Source organism: Trichomycterus rosablanca, chromosome 25, assembly GCF_030014385.1.
Source record: "Trichomycterus rosablanca isolate fTriRos1 chromosome 25, fTriRos1.hap1, whole genome shotgun sequence".
NCBI classification, from domain to species: Eukaryota; Metazoa; Chordata; class Actinopteri; order Siluriformes; family Trichomycteridae; genus Trichomycterus; species Trichomycterus rosablanca.
In genome coordinates, this window is record NC_086012.1 from 5,340,294 (window position 1) to 5,355,985 (window position 15,692).

At 38.6% G+C, this 15,692-nt stretch overlaps 1 protein-coding gene across 2 annotated transcripts in view; it reads left to right on the forward strand.

Annotated features, from left to right (window-relative positions):
- LOC134302569 (receptor-type tyrosine-protein phosphatase N2-like) overlaps positions 1-13,269 on the forward strand; it is a 33,613-nt gene extending 20,344 nt beyond the window's left edge. For both annotated transcript variants that reach the window (XM_062987711.1, XM_062987712.1), the window contains exons 11-23: positions 644-723; positions 816-880; positions 984-1,196; positions 3,278-3,475; positions 3,888-4,035; positions 4,707-4,780; positions 5,746-5,823; positions 6,022-6,141; positions 6,253-6,419; positions 10,280-10,333; positions 10,466-10,530; positions 11,001-11,074; positions 12,159-13,269. In XM_062987711.1, the coding sequence (XP_062843781.1) occupies positions 644-723; positions 816-880; positions 984-1,196; positions 3,278-3,475; positions 3,888-4,035; positions 4,707-4,780; positions 5,746-5,823; positions 6,022-6,141; positions 6,253-6,419; positions 10,280-10,333; positions 10,466-10,530; positions 11,001-11,074; positions 12,159-12,230 (1,408 nt within the window). In that variant the 3' untranslated portion in view covers positions 12,231-13,269. The remainder of the gene's footprint in view (positions 1-643; positions 724-815; positions 881-983; positions 1,197-3,277; positions 3,476-3,887; positions 4,036-4,706; positions 4,781-5,745; positions 5,824-6,021; positions 6,142-6,252; positions 6,420-10,279; positions 10,334-10,465; positions 10,531-11,000; positions 11,075-12,158) is intronic.
- Positions 13,270-15,692: the final 2,423 nt, after the last annotated feature.

Consider the following 15,692-nt stretch of genomic DNA (forward strand, 5'->3'; position numbering starts at 1 on the left):
CGACCGGTAGCAGAGCTGAGATTCGAACCCGGGAGCTTAGAATCTCTACGCTGGTGTGTTAGCAGACTATCCCGCTGCACTATCTGGACACCCCTTTGTTTTATCTTTGGCAAAAAGTACTTGGCATTTCTGCATAGTATTGTGTTATAGAATTTCAGGTAGCATTTTTTGATGCAGCGGTAGACTGTTTTCAGTGACAATGGTTTTCTGAAGCCCATGTGCCTATACTTATAAGACCAGCATGGCGGTTTCTCATGCAATGTCAGCTGAGAGCTCAAAGGTCACGCACATTCAACAGTGGTCCCCGGCTTTGCCCTACACAGACTGAGATCTCTGCAGATTCCCTGAATCTTTTCACAATATTATGGACAGTAGATGGTAAAAGAGTAGCTTATTTGCAGTCCTGCATTGACAAATGGTGTTTTTTATCTGGCATTTTCAAACTGGTGAGCCACGTCCCATTATTGAATCCTCCTTTTATACCCAATCGTGATTCCCTTACCTGTTACCAATTCACCTGCTTAAAATGGAACACTGTATCAAATTTTGCATCTAATTTTGAATATTCTAAAAAACAAAATATACAGTCAGTCATTTTGAATGTAGAATTTTTTACTCTGTGTCTTTCTCTAATCGTGTGCAGTGTTGTTGGACCGGCTGTGACATTTCAGGTGCGCCCCAATGCTCAGAATGTGTCCACGGCAGACGTTGCCAGTGTGGCAGGTACACACACACACACACCACACATATTTGCCATCTTCTAACACTGCAGATGTTGATTCTGATGCCCCGCTTATGTATTTATGTTTTATCAGAACATAAAAAGGACGCCCTGGGAAAGGAGGCCGGAGTAACCATAGTCGAGGCAGGAGTTACTGATGTAAGAATCTCTTTTTCTACGTCTAAATCAGCCTGTGTAGCAAGAAGTTCTTTTGCAATCAGTTTGAATTTCTAAATCTCTGTCTGTCTCTTGCTATCTATAGAAGACCAAAATAAATCAGATTCCCACCAAGTACAGCCACTCGGAGTCTCTGAAATTTCTCATCCTGACGGTGATATCCATGGTGTGCATCGTCCTTGTCCTGCTGATCTCCGTCATCATCTACTGCCTCCGTCACAGATCACATCACAAACTCAAAGAGAAACTCACCAACCTCAGCACAGACCCCAGTACTGAAGCCACGGCTACCTACCAGGTACTGAGGGTCGTATTTATATGTGATTGGCAAAAAATTACATTAATTTCTACATTAACTGCTCATAAAAGGTAGTCTGGCTTTACAATGTGCATAATGTAATGGAGTCAAAGAATACAAGATTCTGAAGCTAACTGGAGTCACATGTTATAGGCAGTTGTAGCCTAGTGGTTAAGGTACTGGACTAGTAAACAGAAGGTCACTGGTTCAAGCCCCACCACTGCCAGATTGCTGCTGTTGGGCCCTTAGCCCTCAATTGCTCAGACTAGGGATGTCCCGATCCGATCTCAAAGATCGGAATCGGGGCCGATCAAGGCATTTGTTAACTGATCGGTATCGACTTTACTAAGGCCGATCCTAATCCGATCCTTTGTTTTACGTCAGCATGTCCGCTGTGTGGAAATACTTTAAATTGGAAAGTGAAACAAGTCCAACAGCGAAGTGTAACGTCTGCAATGCGAGCGTTTCACGAGGCGGTAGGAGCAGAGCTGCGTTCATTACTGTACAATTTTACTGTTTATATGGTGTGTGAGTCAAGGATCACTCCGGTTTACAAAACAACGTAGTGATGCACTCGCTTAATAAAGAAATAAATACACGCTATATTCACAAATTGTCGGGAGCAGAACACTTCATTAACTTCTTCTGTTACGGTACCGAATAGCGGACAGCTAGAGTCACATCGCGTTAGCCAAGCACGCTATTCCATGCACTGTGGAAGCCCCAAAGGGTCAAAACACACTCACTTCTCGTAGAAACGTCCATCAAACCATCGTCACAATACAAGCACAGAAAAATTCGTTACAGTTACAACACGCATACAAGTACGGTGGCTCATGAGAAACAAACCAGATGTCTTTTAACCAAACGATCTGCAATTACTACCAATTTGATACGGCACCTAAAAAATAAACACTCAGTCGAATACAGCGAGTTTATTATTATACGATGAGGAACCGGCTGTCCGCTAACACGGCAGAGATGCTGATTTTCCTCAAAAAGAAACTTCACTTCATTTTGAGTGTTCTAGTTTTACTACTACAATGCTGTGCTAAGTTTGTTTACTTTTAGTACTTTTTTGTAAAAATAAAAGAACATTAAGCAATAGCTTGGATGCAGGCAATTTTTTTCCTACAGCACTGCAGAGCTATTCAGTTGTTAAACATATAAATTGGATTAATTTGAATAACTGTAATGTACTTGAAGTGTGCACTGTGTGAACAGTATTATCCAGTTCTTATCTAGACAATATGTTTGAGACTCGGTATCGGATCGGGATCAAAATTAATGATCCGGATCGGGATCGGGAACAAAAAAACGTGATCGGGACATCCCTAACTCAGACTGTATGCTGTCACAGCACGTCGCTTTGGATAAAAGGCGTCTGGTAAATGTGATGTAAATGTTATAAATAATGATCAAAATGCTGTCAAGGGGGTGAAAATGACTCAACTGGGGACAGCAAAAGACACGCAGAAACCTGTAAAAGTCTCTTTTATTTGTCCACTTTAAGATACCACTAAACAAGGATGGCTTTTACAGAACCCTGCTCTCTAAAGACGTCCAAAGAACAATGCAACATGACAATTATATAACTGATTATCCTGATTAGGGTTGTGGTGGGTCCGTTTTCCCCAGAAACACTAGGTGCAACACTGGAATACACCACTGGGTGACGAAAACTTGCGGGGCTTTGGCCACCCTCAGCATAGCACCTGGTGGGTTAATAATAAAAGATTAACCTAAAAGGACACAACAGAAGACTAATCCCAAGTGCAGTGCAGTGCAGTGCAGTTCTATAGGACTGTATGGGCATTAAGCAAGCAAATTTGAGTTGGAGGGGTCTGACCCTCGTAGTTAATACTTGGACCCCTTAAAATAATGTCAAAACAACAGTTCAGGGGTCGTTAGTTAGCCTAACTCAAAGCAATGAAGTAGCTAGCTAGATAGCTGCTACTTAGATTAACATACAGCGCCTTTTCTGGTTTGCGCAACTGCAACCATAATAAAGACATGAGCAATACTGCGAGCGAAGGCAGTCAGACCATCTTTTCATATTTAACTTCTGTTTCTATCCACAGGAGTTGTGTAGGCAGCGAATGGCTGTGAAGCCTCCCGTCGAAAGGGCAGAACTTCGTCACTCCTCTCGTATAAACAGCACGTCATCACAGCTGAGCGACGGACCCATCCCCAGCCCCTCCGCCCGTGCGAGCATCTCCTCCTGGAGCGAAGAGCCTGCCCACACCAACATGGACATCTCGACCGGACATATGATACTGGTAACGTATTTCAATATATGCACACGTACACACAGATCACATTAGCTTGCATGGCCAAAAGTATGTGCACACCCCTCCTAATTACTCACCTAAGGTGATTTGTAAACACCCATTACAAATGTGGTAAAATGTATTATATAAAATAAATGATATGCTTCCAGATTGGTAGCAACAGTGTGGAAAAGGTCTTTTCCTGCATACAAAACAAGGAACGTAACGATCTTGATCTAAACCCCATTAAACACTATTTTGGTAACCCTTACCACTTGCACTATACCTTTGTATAGCTAATCAGACCCTAATATGTATTCTTCATTGCTTGTGATGGTGAGTTATTGAGTAAGTGGGTGAGTGTTAGGAAAGTTTGTGGTGCTATGAGATGGATTAGCACCCTGTCTCTGTCTACCTGAAGTCATATATGGAAGATCACCTGAAGAACAAGAACCGCTTGCAGAAGGAGTGGGAGGCTCTGTGTGCGTACCAGGCAGAACCCAACACCTGCCGCATCGGTCAGAGGGACTCCAACGCCAAGAAGAACCGTGTCGGCACCGTCATACCCTGTGAGCATTATTTCTATGTGGTCTTTTTACACATACTTCCATAACAGGCTAATGTGTGCAGGAATAGTGTGTACTTATTCTACGCATGTAATCGTTTGTTAACAACAGGGGCCACATGTGCATTATGGTGGCCCTCAAAGGGCAGATTGTAATGTATCCTGCTGTGATTGCAGTCTGCCTTTGAATTTTTGGTCAATTTGTTAAATTCTGTGTTTGGTGTCAAAATGCCAAATGTATCCTGTATATTTATAATGTATATCTACATTATTTATATTGTACTCCTTTACCACAGACACGGCCTCATAACACAAGAGACGTACCGGTTTTTCTTCTTGAAGCACAAACTTGTTTTTACTTTCCCATCTTTCATTAAATTACCTCCATCTGCTTGATTTTTCTCTGCTTGTACATTTTGGGATTATTTGAAAATATTTCTCAACATCAGTTGTTGGAAAACCACCAGTTAAACGCTGATGTGAAAACACTGCCATCTAGTAGTCACAAAATCAGTATGCATTGTGGGAGATGCAGTTTATGTATGATTTTACAGTGTATTTTAAGACAGACATAAAATGACATGGCGGATTTGGACCGCGGGCCTTGAGTTTGACACATGGTTTACAGCAACTAAAAAGCTCAAATGTAGGTGTATCTGTGTGTGTACGTTTTAGATGACCATTCCAGACTTTGTTTGAAAGTGGAGAACAGCCAAGGCAACTCAGATTATATCAACGCCAGTCCTATTGTAAGTTAACTCTACAAATCACTACATCACAGAAAAAGCATAACAGTACACAATACAGCTTCAATACACTGCACATCACACACTAGTACAGTATTACAGTACACCACTCACAACAGTGCACACTATTGTACCATTACAGTACACACTACACTGCACATTACACACAATTGTACTATTACAGTACACACTACACATTAAACACTATTGTACTATTACGGTACACAATACATCTACACTACACTGTACATTACACACAATTGTACTATTACAGTACACACTACACTGCACATTACACACAATTGTACTATTACAGTACACACTACACTGCACATTACACACAATTGTACTATTACAGTACACACTACACTGCACATTACACACAATTGTACTATTACAGTACACACTACACTGCACATTACACACAATTGTACTATTACAGTACACACTACACATTAAACACTATTGTACTATTACGGTACACAATACATCTACACTACACTGTACATTACACACAATTGTACTATTACAGTACACACTACACTGCACATTACACACAATTGTACTATTACAGTACACACTACACTGCACATTACACACAATTGTACTATTACAGTACACACTACACTGGACATTACATACAATTGTACTATTACAGTACACACTACACTGCACATTACATACAATTGTACTATTACAGTACACACTACACTGCACATTACATACAATTGTACTATTACAGTACACACTACACATTAAACACCATTGTATTATTACAATACACACTATAGTGCACATTACATACAATTGTACTATTACAGTACACACTACACATTAAACACATTGTATTATTACAATACACACTATAGTGCACATTACATACAATTGTACTGTTATAATAAACAATATACGATATTTCCATGTTCTACTGTAAAATATATTTTTGTGACGATGTGTTTGTCTCTTAGATGGATCACGATCCGAGGAACCCAGCCTACATTGCTACTCAGGGTCCTCTGCCCTCCACTGTGGCTGACTTCTGGCAGGTAACCCTGTGTTTATGTGCATGTGTGTATGTAGTACATTGAGTAACTAAGGGTGCAACTACTGTTTTACAACAACAAACTTGTTAGAGGTTTTAACAAATAACTATTTCATTATTACATTGTGCTTTTGCTCAAGTTCCCTTAATTTTATATCATGTTTATTGATCTAAACTTTGATTAATTGTGGTTCTTGTGTAGATGGTGTGGGAAAGCGGGTGTGTGGTGATCGTCATGCTGACTCCTCTAACGGAGAGTGGTGTTAAACAGTGTTACCATTACTGGCCCGATGAGGGCTCGAACCTCTACCATATCTATGAGGTACAAACCATCCACACAACTACAACACGACTTGTTTAAGATGTGCATATATGCCATACATCACATACTGATGATACTGGTGTGTGTGTGTGTGTGTGTTTGTTTGTGTAGGTAAATTTGGTATCAGAGCACGTGTGGTGTGAGGATTTTCTGGTACGTAGTTTCTACCTGAAGAACATGCAGACCAATGAGAGTCGCACCGTCACCCAGTTCCACTACCACACCTGGCTCAACCAGCACACACCCGAGACCAACCAGGCTTTGCTGGACTTCCGCAGGTACGCATGAGCACATGAAGTGTGTGTGAGACTGTGTGTGTGTGACCTTTTAAACAAACCTTGACCTTTCAAATAAAATTAGTTTAGGTTAGAAAAATATGCTTATTTATTGTTGCACCACTGATTAGTTCTAAAATGCCCTGATATCAGTAATATTCTTATTAAATTCCTAAATTTCTGGTGTATTTTAAAGGTATATTTTATGACTAAAGCTTAATTTTAAACAACTAAACATGATTTTTAAATTAAAACGATATTTTAAATGATTTTATGTCTTCAAACCATTAAAAAATTGAAAAATAGACCAATAACATTAGTGTCTGTATCATTAAGGAAATAACTCATCTCCCAAAACTCACAATGAAATACCAACCCCAGTTCCAGAGAAGATGGGACACTTCCTGAGCTGCTCAACGGTCCATCATCGCCGTTGTCTGATGCTCCTCTTTATGGTGCGCTTATGGTGCGGGCAGGCCAGTCCAGCACATGCACTCTATTATGTCTACAAAGCCATGCTGCTGTAACTTGTACACAGTGAGACCTGGCATTGTCTGAACACATGATGGGTTATACAGTGTATCACAAAAGTGAGTACACCCCTCACATTTCTGCAGATATTTAAGTATATCTTTTCATGGGACAACACTGACAAAATGACACTTTGACACAATGAAAAGTAGTCTGTGTGCAGCTTATATAACAGTGTAAATTTATTCTTCCCTCAAAATAACTCAATATACAGCCATTAACGTCTAAACCACCGGCAACAAAAGTGAGTACACCCCTTAGTGAAAGTTCCTGAAGTGTCAATATTTTGTGTGGCCACCATTATTTCCCAGAACTGCCTTAACTCTCCTGGGCATGGAGTTTACCAGAGCTTCACAGGTTGCCACTGGAATGCTTTTCCACTCCTCCATGATGACATCACGGAGCTGGCGGATATTCGAGACTTTGCACTCCTCCACCTTCCGCTTGAGGATGCCCCAAAGATGTTCTATTGGGTTTAGGTCTGGAGACATGCTTGGCCAGTCCATCACCTTTACCCTCAGCCTCTTCAATAAAGCAGTGGTTGTCTTAGAGGTGTGTTTGGGGTCATTATCATGCTGGAACACTGCCCTGCGACCCAGTTTCCGGAGGGAGGGGATCATGCTCTGCTTCAGTATTTCACAGTACATATTGGAGTTCATGTGTCCCTCAATGAAATGTAACTCCCCAACACCTGCTGCACCCATGCAGCCCCAGACCATGGCATTCCCACCACCATGCTTGACTGTAGGCATGACACACTTATCTTTGTACTCCTCACCTGATTGCCGCCACACATGCTTGAGACCATCTGAACCAAACAAATTAATCTTGGTCTCATCAGACCATAGGACATGGATCCAGTAATCCATGTCCTTTGTTGACATGTCTTCAGCAAACTGTTTGCGGGCTTTCTTGTGTAGAGACTTCAGAAGAGGCTTCCTTCTGGGGTGACAGCCATGCAGACCAATTTGATGTAGTGTGCGGCGTATGGTCTGAGCACTGACAGGCTGACCCCCCACCTTTTCAATCTCTGCAGCAATGCTGACAGCACTCCTGCGCCTATCTTTCAAAGACAGCAGTTGGATGTGACGCTGAGCACGTGCACTCAGCTTCTTTGGACGACCAACGCGAGGTCTGTTCTGAGTGGACCCTGCTCTTTTAAAACGCTGAATGATCTTGGCCACTGTGCTGCAGCTCAGTTTCAGGGTGTTGGCAATCTTCTTGTAGCCTTGGCCATCTTCATGTAGCGCAACAATTCGTCTTTTAAGATCCTCAGAGAGTTCTTTGCCATGAGGTGCCATGTTGGAACTTTCAGTGACCAGTATGAGAGAGTGTGAGAGCTGTACTACTAAATTGAACACACCTGCTCCCTATGCACACCTGAGACCTAGTAACACTAACAAATCACATTACATTTTGGAGGGAAAATGACAAGCAGTGCTCAATTTGGACATTTAGGGGTGTAGTCTCTTAGGGGTGTACTCACTTTTGTTGCCGGTGGTTTAGACATTAATGGCTGTATATTGAGTTATTTTGAGAGAAGAATAAATTTACACTGTTATATAAGCTGCACACAGACTACTTTTCATTGTGTCAAAGTGTCATTTTGTCAGTGTTGTCCCATGAAAAGATATACTTAAATATCTGCAGAAATGTGAGGGGTGTACTCACTTTTGTGATACACTGTATATGAGGGCAAAGATAGCTGAAGCAGTGGGATAAATTGGCGCCGTGTTTAGGGTATTCCTGCCTTGTGGCTTGTGCCAAGTTGCGCAACCCTGACCAGGATGAAGCGGTTAATGAAAATGAAAAATTAATTGTTTAATATCACATTATCATTAAACAAATGTGTAAACAACTCTAGGTACTGCATATAGACATGCACAAGCATCCAATGGTGTATGTATCTCTCTCTCTTCATCTCGCTCGCTCTCTTTCTCTTTTTCATACTTTTGTGTCACTTCCCTCTCTTTGCCTTATTTGTTGGGCGGTTGCCAGTGTCATTTTTGTGCTAATGCAGCTTGTGAACTCAGACCCCAGTTGCATAGTCACAAAAGTGATCACTGGCAGTCGTTACTCCACTGCTATGTGTACCCTGAGATAACCCCGTCCTTCCTTAATTTCACTCAGCGCTGTCACCTCTGTTTGTTTGTTCCACACGTTCCTCTTTCCTTACCCATTAGGGTTCAGGAACTATATTTTCCTCTTTCCTTCTTTATTTGGTGTCTTTTTTGCATCTCATCACTTTTGCATCTCTAGTTCTGCCACCGCACTTCACTTAATACAGTGTTTGTAAATGGGCAAGTAGCACTTTTATCCCAGACTTGAGCTGCTCAACAGTCCGTCATCGCCGTTGTCTTATTCTCATCTTCATGATGCGCCATAAATGTTTAATAGGAGGCAGATCTGGTCTGCTGGCAGGCCAGTCAAGCACACACACTCTATTATATCCAAGAAGCCATGCTGTTGTATCTTTGTACCCATTGCTAATAGTGCATAATATCCAGTCTGACAGGGCAGGAAACTATAGAATAATAATAATAACAAATAATTATACAGTGGTACCTTGTATCTCAACGTCCCCTAAACACAACGACCTTCGTTAAGAAATTTGTACCCTTAAACTCAACATTTCCCTTAAACATAACGTGTTCAGCTTTGTTCAGAGCTCGGCTTGAGCAGTGCGGTAATACGTCATCAAAGTGCGAACATGAGACGAAACTGCATTTGTGTGGAATAGCCATCAAATTCACTCTGAAAGCTCCACATGTGTCTCACTGTTTCACTTTTAAACTTGTGTTACAGCTCGGGGTTCTGAGAAATTGTAAGAATCAGCTTTTTATTTCAGTGTTTTTATATTATATTTGTGTTATTTTCAGTGTATAAGTGTCAAAAACAACCCCATTATTTTACATTAGCCTAAAATACAGTATATGCAAGTCCACGGGACCATGGAACGCATTAACAGGTTTCCCATACATCCTTATGGGAAAAATACCTTAAAACTCAACACTTTTTAAACTCAACGCTAGTCCCAGAACCAACTGACGTTGAGTTTCAAGGTACCACTGTATTAATAATAACAAGAATAATAAGAATAACAATAAGACTACTAAAATGATAATTATTTCATTAATAATGATAATAATATTAATATAAGAATAAAAATAAGCAAAATAAAGTAATAATTGTAATCATCATAACAATCATAATATGATAATACTATTAACAATAATAATCTGTACCTTTCACACTGTTGCTGTACACAGTCTAAATGCATTTGTCTCTTTGTTTGTGTGTTTGCATACGTGTGTGTGTGTTTTACCTTGCAGAAAAGTAAATAAATGTTATAGAGGAAGATCCTGCCCCATCATCGTTCACTGCAGGTAAGTGTGCTGGATACAGTTATATACATATATATATATATATATATATATATATATATATATATAAAACACAAGAATTATGTGGCCAAGTCATCAATCATATCTTCCTCTTCTCTCTTTTCGCGGCCTCAGTGATGGAGCTGGAAGGACCGGCACGTACATACTGATTGATATGGTTCTAAATAAAATGGCTAAAGGTAGGTGCAGAAAGAAAAACACATAGACACATGCACCGTTTAAAACATCGCAAACAAACAGGACTAGTCATGAAACGTGATACTAATATAAGGACTGAAACATGACTAACTAACAGGGCTAGAAATTTATTAATTAATACTTGACAAAAATACGCTTCGAATTCACCTAGTAGTAACAATGGCAATATTCAGCCCTGAACAAAGACACAAACTAATAGTCAATAAAATAGACAACAGGTGAAAACAATAAACACAAGCAAATCAAATACAAGAGGCATAGTCAGGGTGGAGGAAACAGAACTATAAACAAACAGAAAGCACGAGGAGATACCGGGGTGGTTTTTACAGCCTTTTTTAGTGGTTTTTATTTATTGATGTATTGTTCTGTATTGAAACACATTATAATGACCACTACTAAAGCTATCAGAGTGATGACTATGGTGACTGTTGGGCGTCTGATTTAATTGCAGGTGCTAAAGAGATTGATATTGCTGCTACGCTGGAACACCTGAGAGATCAGAGACCTGGCATGGTTCAAACCAAGGTACCCATGCACACATTCATATACTGTACATACACAGTGAAACACACATACATACAAACCCTGTTTTAAGAAAAGTTGGGAGGTTTTGTAAAGCACAATAAGAAGAATCAGTGATTTGTTAATTCGCTTGATTCTTTTTTAACTGATAAAAGTAGAAAGAAAAGATTTTATCAACTTTTCAATTTGATGTCTGCAACACACTCCGAAAAAGTTGGGACAGAAGTGTGTTTACCCCTCTGTTCCATCACCATTTCCACTGTCTTTTGGATCATCTGAGATGAGTTTGGGCCCAGAGAATGAATGTAAACAGATTTCACCCTAAAACCATCAAGTCAACGTATTTCTTCAGGAAATCCATGGTTATTTTAGTGATTCAATGCTATTCCTTGTTTTGCTCATGCTACAACAGTGTGGCTCTTAGATACAGAAAGAGTGGGCTTATCTGTCTTCTATTAAAAATATATGTAACGGCCGCTAAGGTGGTGCAGCGGTAAAAACATACACTAGAACACCAGAGCTGGGATCTCAAATACATTGCATCGAGTCTCATCTCTGCCTGCCGGCTGGGCTGTGCAACCACATGAACAACAATTGGCCTGTTGTTCATATAGGGGTGGGATATTAAGCCGGATAAAGACTCTCTCATGACTGATGCAACTACGACCTCTGCTGGCTGATTGGTGGCGCCTGCACAGAGATGAGGAAAGAGTGTGCTGTCAGGGTGTGTCTCTCCATACACAGTGCTGATGCGCATATGCACTCGTCAAGTGTAGGTGACAAGATGCATACGTCTGCTGCCTATGTGTCGGAGGGGACGTGGGTTAGCTTAGTTCTCCTCAAACAGAGCCGCGGTTGGCATTATTGGAGAGGAAGCATGACGCAGTCGGGCAATTGGACGAGCTAAAATTGGGAGAAATGCAAAAGGGGTGTAATATAGTGCTAAACATTACATACATTTTATACAATGTCTGGAAATTTCACGTCTCTGGAAATGGGGTTTGTTGAGATTTTTCAGTACTCACACCTACACAACTACATTATTACATACACACTAATCACCACTCTCTCTTTCTCTCTCTTTCAGGAGCAGTTCGAGTTTGCATTGACTGCAGTGGCAGAGGAGGTGAATGCTATACTGAAAGCCCTTCCTCAGTGAGAAATAACACGACCGGAGAAAACAACTGAGCCTCCTCTACTTTCTCTTTCTCCTTTCTGAAATGTTCCTGTCCCTCATCACACCTCTTTCACTCAGTCTGGATGTAGTATATAAAGTTAGAACCCTCGTTCATACATAGATCTTTCGTTTTGAATATTCTGACCCTTAAGTGCAAAGAGAATTCTAATGCTATAATATTAAATGTTTAAACTATATTATTCATGCTTTACGTTTCGTGTATGTGAATGTCCGTCTATTTTTTTTTTTGTAAATAATCTTAAACATCTAGCTAGCACATTATCAATTTACACCCCCTAGTTTAATCCCTGTCATGTAATTTTATGATGTCACTGTAAAATAGCAAAAACTACCTAATGCTGTCAACATCTGCAGTTACAAATCCATGAATGAGATCTCCAGTGATGTTTATTAGGACTACAGTATGTATTTGAGGCCAAGAAATTGTCCAAACGTTTGTTTCATTAGCTGTGTTTAAGATTCTCATGGAACGCAGTACATGTAGATCAAGCAGAAAACCCAAAGCTTGTGATATTTTGCTTCTTAACTGACCTACAAATCAAGACATTAAAGACAGTGTTATGTGCTGTGATGGTGAAAGACAGGATTTACAAGTTTACATGATGTAGAGATGTTCTGAACTGAAGATGTGAACCATTACATCTCTTTTACTTTGTTTCTGAATATTTTAAATATAGCCATGCTTCATATTATTGTAGACACCATATTTACAGAAACTATTTTTCTCTCGCAGTAAATCAAATATAGCTTGTCTTGTAAATAAAGTTATATTGTATGTGCAACAGAAAAAAATATTTGGTCATTATTGTAATTATTGTCATTATTAGTAGTTGTAAGCTGGCAAATGCTACTTTCAACCACCAACTGGTGACCAACCAACCAAATTCTTCAAATTCTGGTGAGGTGTGTCACTTTCCTGTTGTTTCCCCACTTCTCTAAGTTATCCAAACCACAGACTTTCAACTTATGCGAAGGCTTCCCTAAATATTTCTGCAATGCTTCGGTTTATCTTGGGATTCATACAGATTAACCATGAGAGCATGTAATATGAATAAGAATAACAAGAAAAGAGTCTTATAAACAGTTTAAAGTTACGACTGGGACTGTGTTTGACTTTGAGTTCTGCAAAGAGTTGTTGAAACTACAACAAGGAAGAGGTACGGCAGCTGACTGTGCACTCATGGTTTACATTTTGACAGCGTAAAGTGGGTGGAATGAACAGGCCTTAATCATGCCTAGAGGCGTGGGCTCCATCTTAAGATGCAAACCATGATGAGCAAGCCAAGAGCAACAGTGGCAGAGAAAAAAAAAAAACCTAAAAATGATAACATAAATAATATAATAATATAAATAAAATGTATTATTATAACAGCAGTAGTAGTAATAACAGTAATAGTAGTAGCAAAAAGAGTAGGAGTAGTAGTAATATTTGTAGTAGCAGCAAAGATGTAGTAGTAGTAGCAAAAATATAGTAATAGTAGCAAAAATGTAGTAGTAATAACAAATTAGTAGTAGTAATAGTAGTAGTAGCAATAGTAGTAGTAATAGTAGTAGTAGCAGCAAAAATCTAGTAGCAGTAGCAAAATATAGTAGTAGTAGCAGTAGCAGCAATATAGTAGTAGTAAATATATAGGAGTAGTAGTAGTAGCAAGAATAGTAGTATTAGGAGGAGGAGGAGTAGCAATAGTAGTAGTAGTAGCAAAAATATAGTAGCAGTAATAATACTAGTAGTAGTAATAGTAGCAGTAGCAACAATATAGTAGTAGTAAATATATAGAAGTAGGAGTAGTAGTAGCAAAAATATAATAGTAGTAGTAGTAATATGAGTAGTAGTAGCAAAAGTAGTAGTTGTAATAGTACTAGTAGCAAAAATATTTGTAGTAATAGTAGTAGTAGCAAAAATAGTTGTAGCAAAAATGTAGTAGTAGTAGTAGTACTGGCAAAAATAATAGTAGTAGCAATAGTAGTAGTAGCAAACATAATAGTAGTAGTAATAATAAAAATAGTAGTTATAGCAAAAATAGTAGTAGTAGTAGTAGTAGTTGCAAAAATTTAGTAGTATTAGTAGTAGTGGCAAAAAATAACAGTAGCAGTAGTAATATTAGTAGTAGTAGCAGTAATAGTAATAGTAACAGTAGCAAAAATATAGAAGTAGTACTGGCAAAAATAATAGTAGTAGTAGGAGTAGCAAAAAATGTAGTAGTAGCATAATTACACATTAATAGTAGTAGTAGTAGTAATACTAACAGTAATAGTAATTTTAGTAGTAGTAGTAATATTAGCAGTAATAGTAATATTAGTAGTAGTAGTAATTTTAGTAGTAGTCCTCGTAGCAAAAAAATATTAGTAGTAGCAATAATAATAATAATAGTTTTGTTTATCTTGGCGCAGTACAGTAGGTGGCAGTATGTACAGTAGGTGGCAGTATGTACAGTAGGTGGCAGTATGTACGCAGTATGTGGGTCATTCTATAATTTGGGGTACATTTCACATCACCAAAAAAGTACAAAAACAATGTTCTCTCTCAATAAAACAATCAGTGGTTCAAGTTAATATATTCCTTTAGTGTAACATATCCACTAGTTGCAAAGCTTAAACATTATTTTTTTTTATTTTAATTTTAAAGGGACAGTAGATGTAGACTACTAGGTAACTTAGTTGACAGGTAACATAGTTGACAATTTCCCTATTTTGACCCATAACTTCAGTGGTAGACCTTGCCTGGCTGACCACATGTCATTTCTTGAACAGAATAACGTTTAATTTGAACATACATTTGAATAAAAATTATTTTAAAAAATTGTAACCATGACAATGTATGTAACATAGTTGACAGTCAATTAATATACTCATTGACAATGTTCTATTATAGATAAAATATTTTTAAAAGTAAGAGAACATTCACCACAGTTTGTTCAATATGCCCTCCACAGAGATAAATGATATCATGTAATGCTGGTCACATAGTTTTAGAACAAACCATTTTTGAGTTGCTGAGTGGAGTTCTGTTAGTAACATAGTGGACAGAACTTTTGCGGACATTAATAAATAAAGACATTTAAATGATTTAAAAGAGAAACTCAATTTCAAAAATATTATTTTTCTTTAGTATTTAAACTTTTGAAATAAATAAAAAAATAGATGTTGTTGCCCTTAATGATTTTATTCGTTATTTTGAAACCAAGGCACCCTCAACTTAAAAAACAGACACAGCAAAAACTGTTCATTTAGGAACATCATGACAAATTTCAAGCTAAATGAAGCATAGGATGCACATAATGTTTTTGTGATATTACAACATGTTTTCCATTAATAGGTAAAATATGACATTTTTAAAGAAAATAGTTAGAATAAATATAATTATTATCATTGGACATGGAATGTACCCCAAATTATAGAATGACCCTAGTAGTAATAATACTA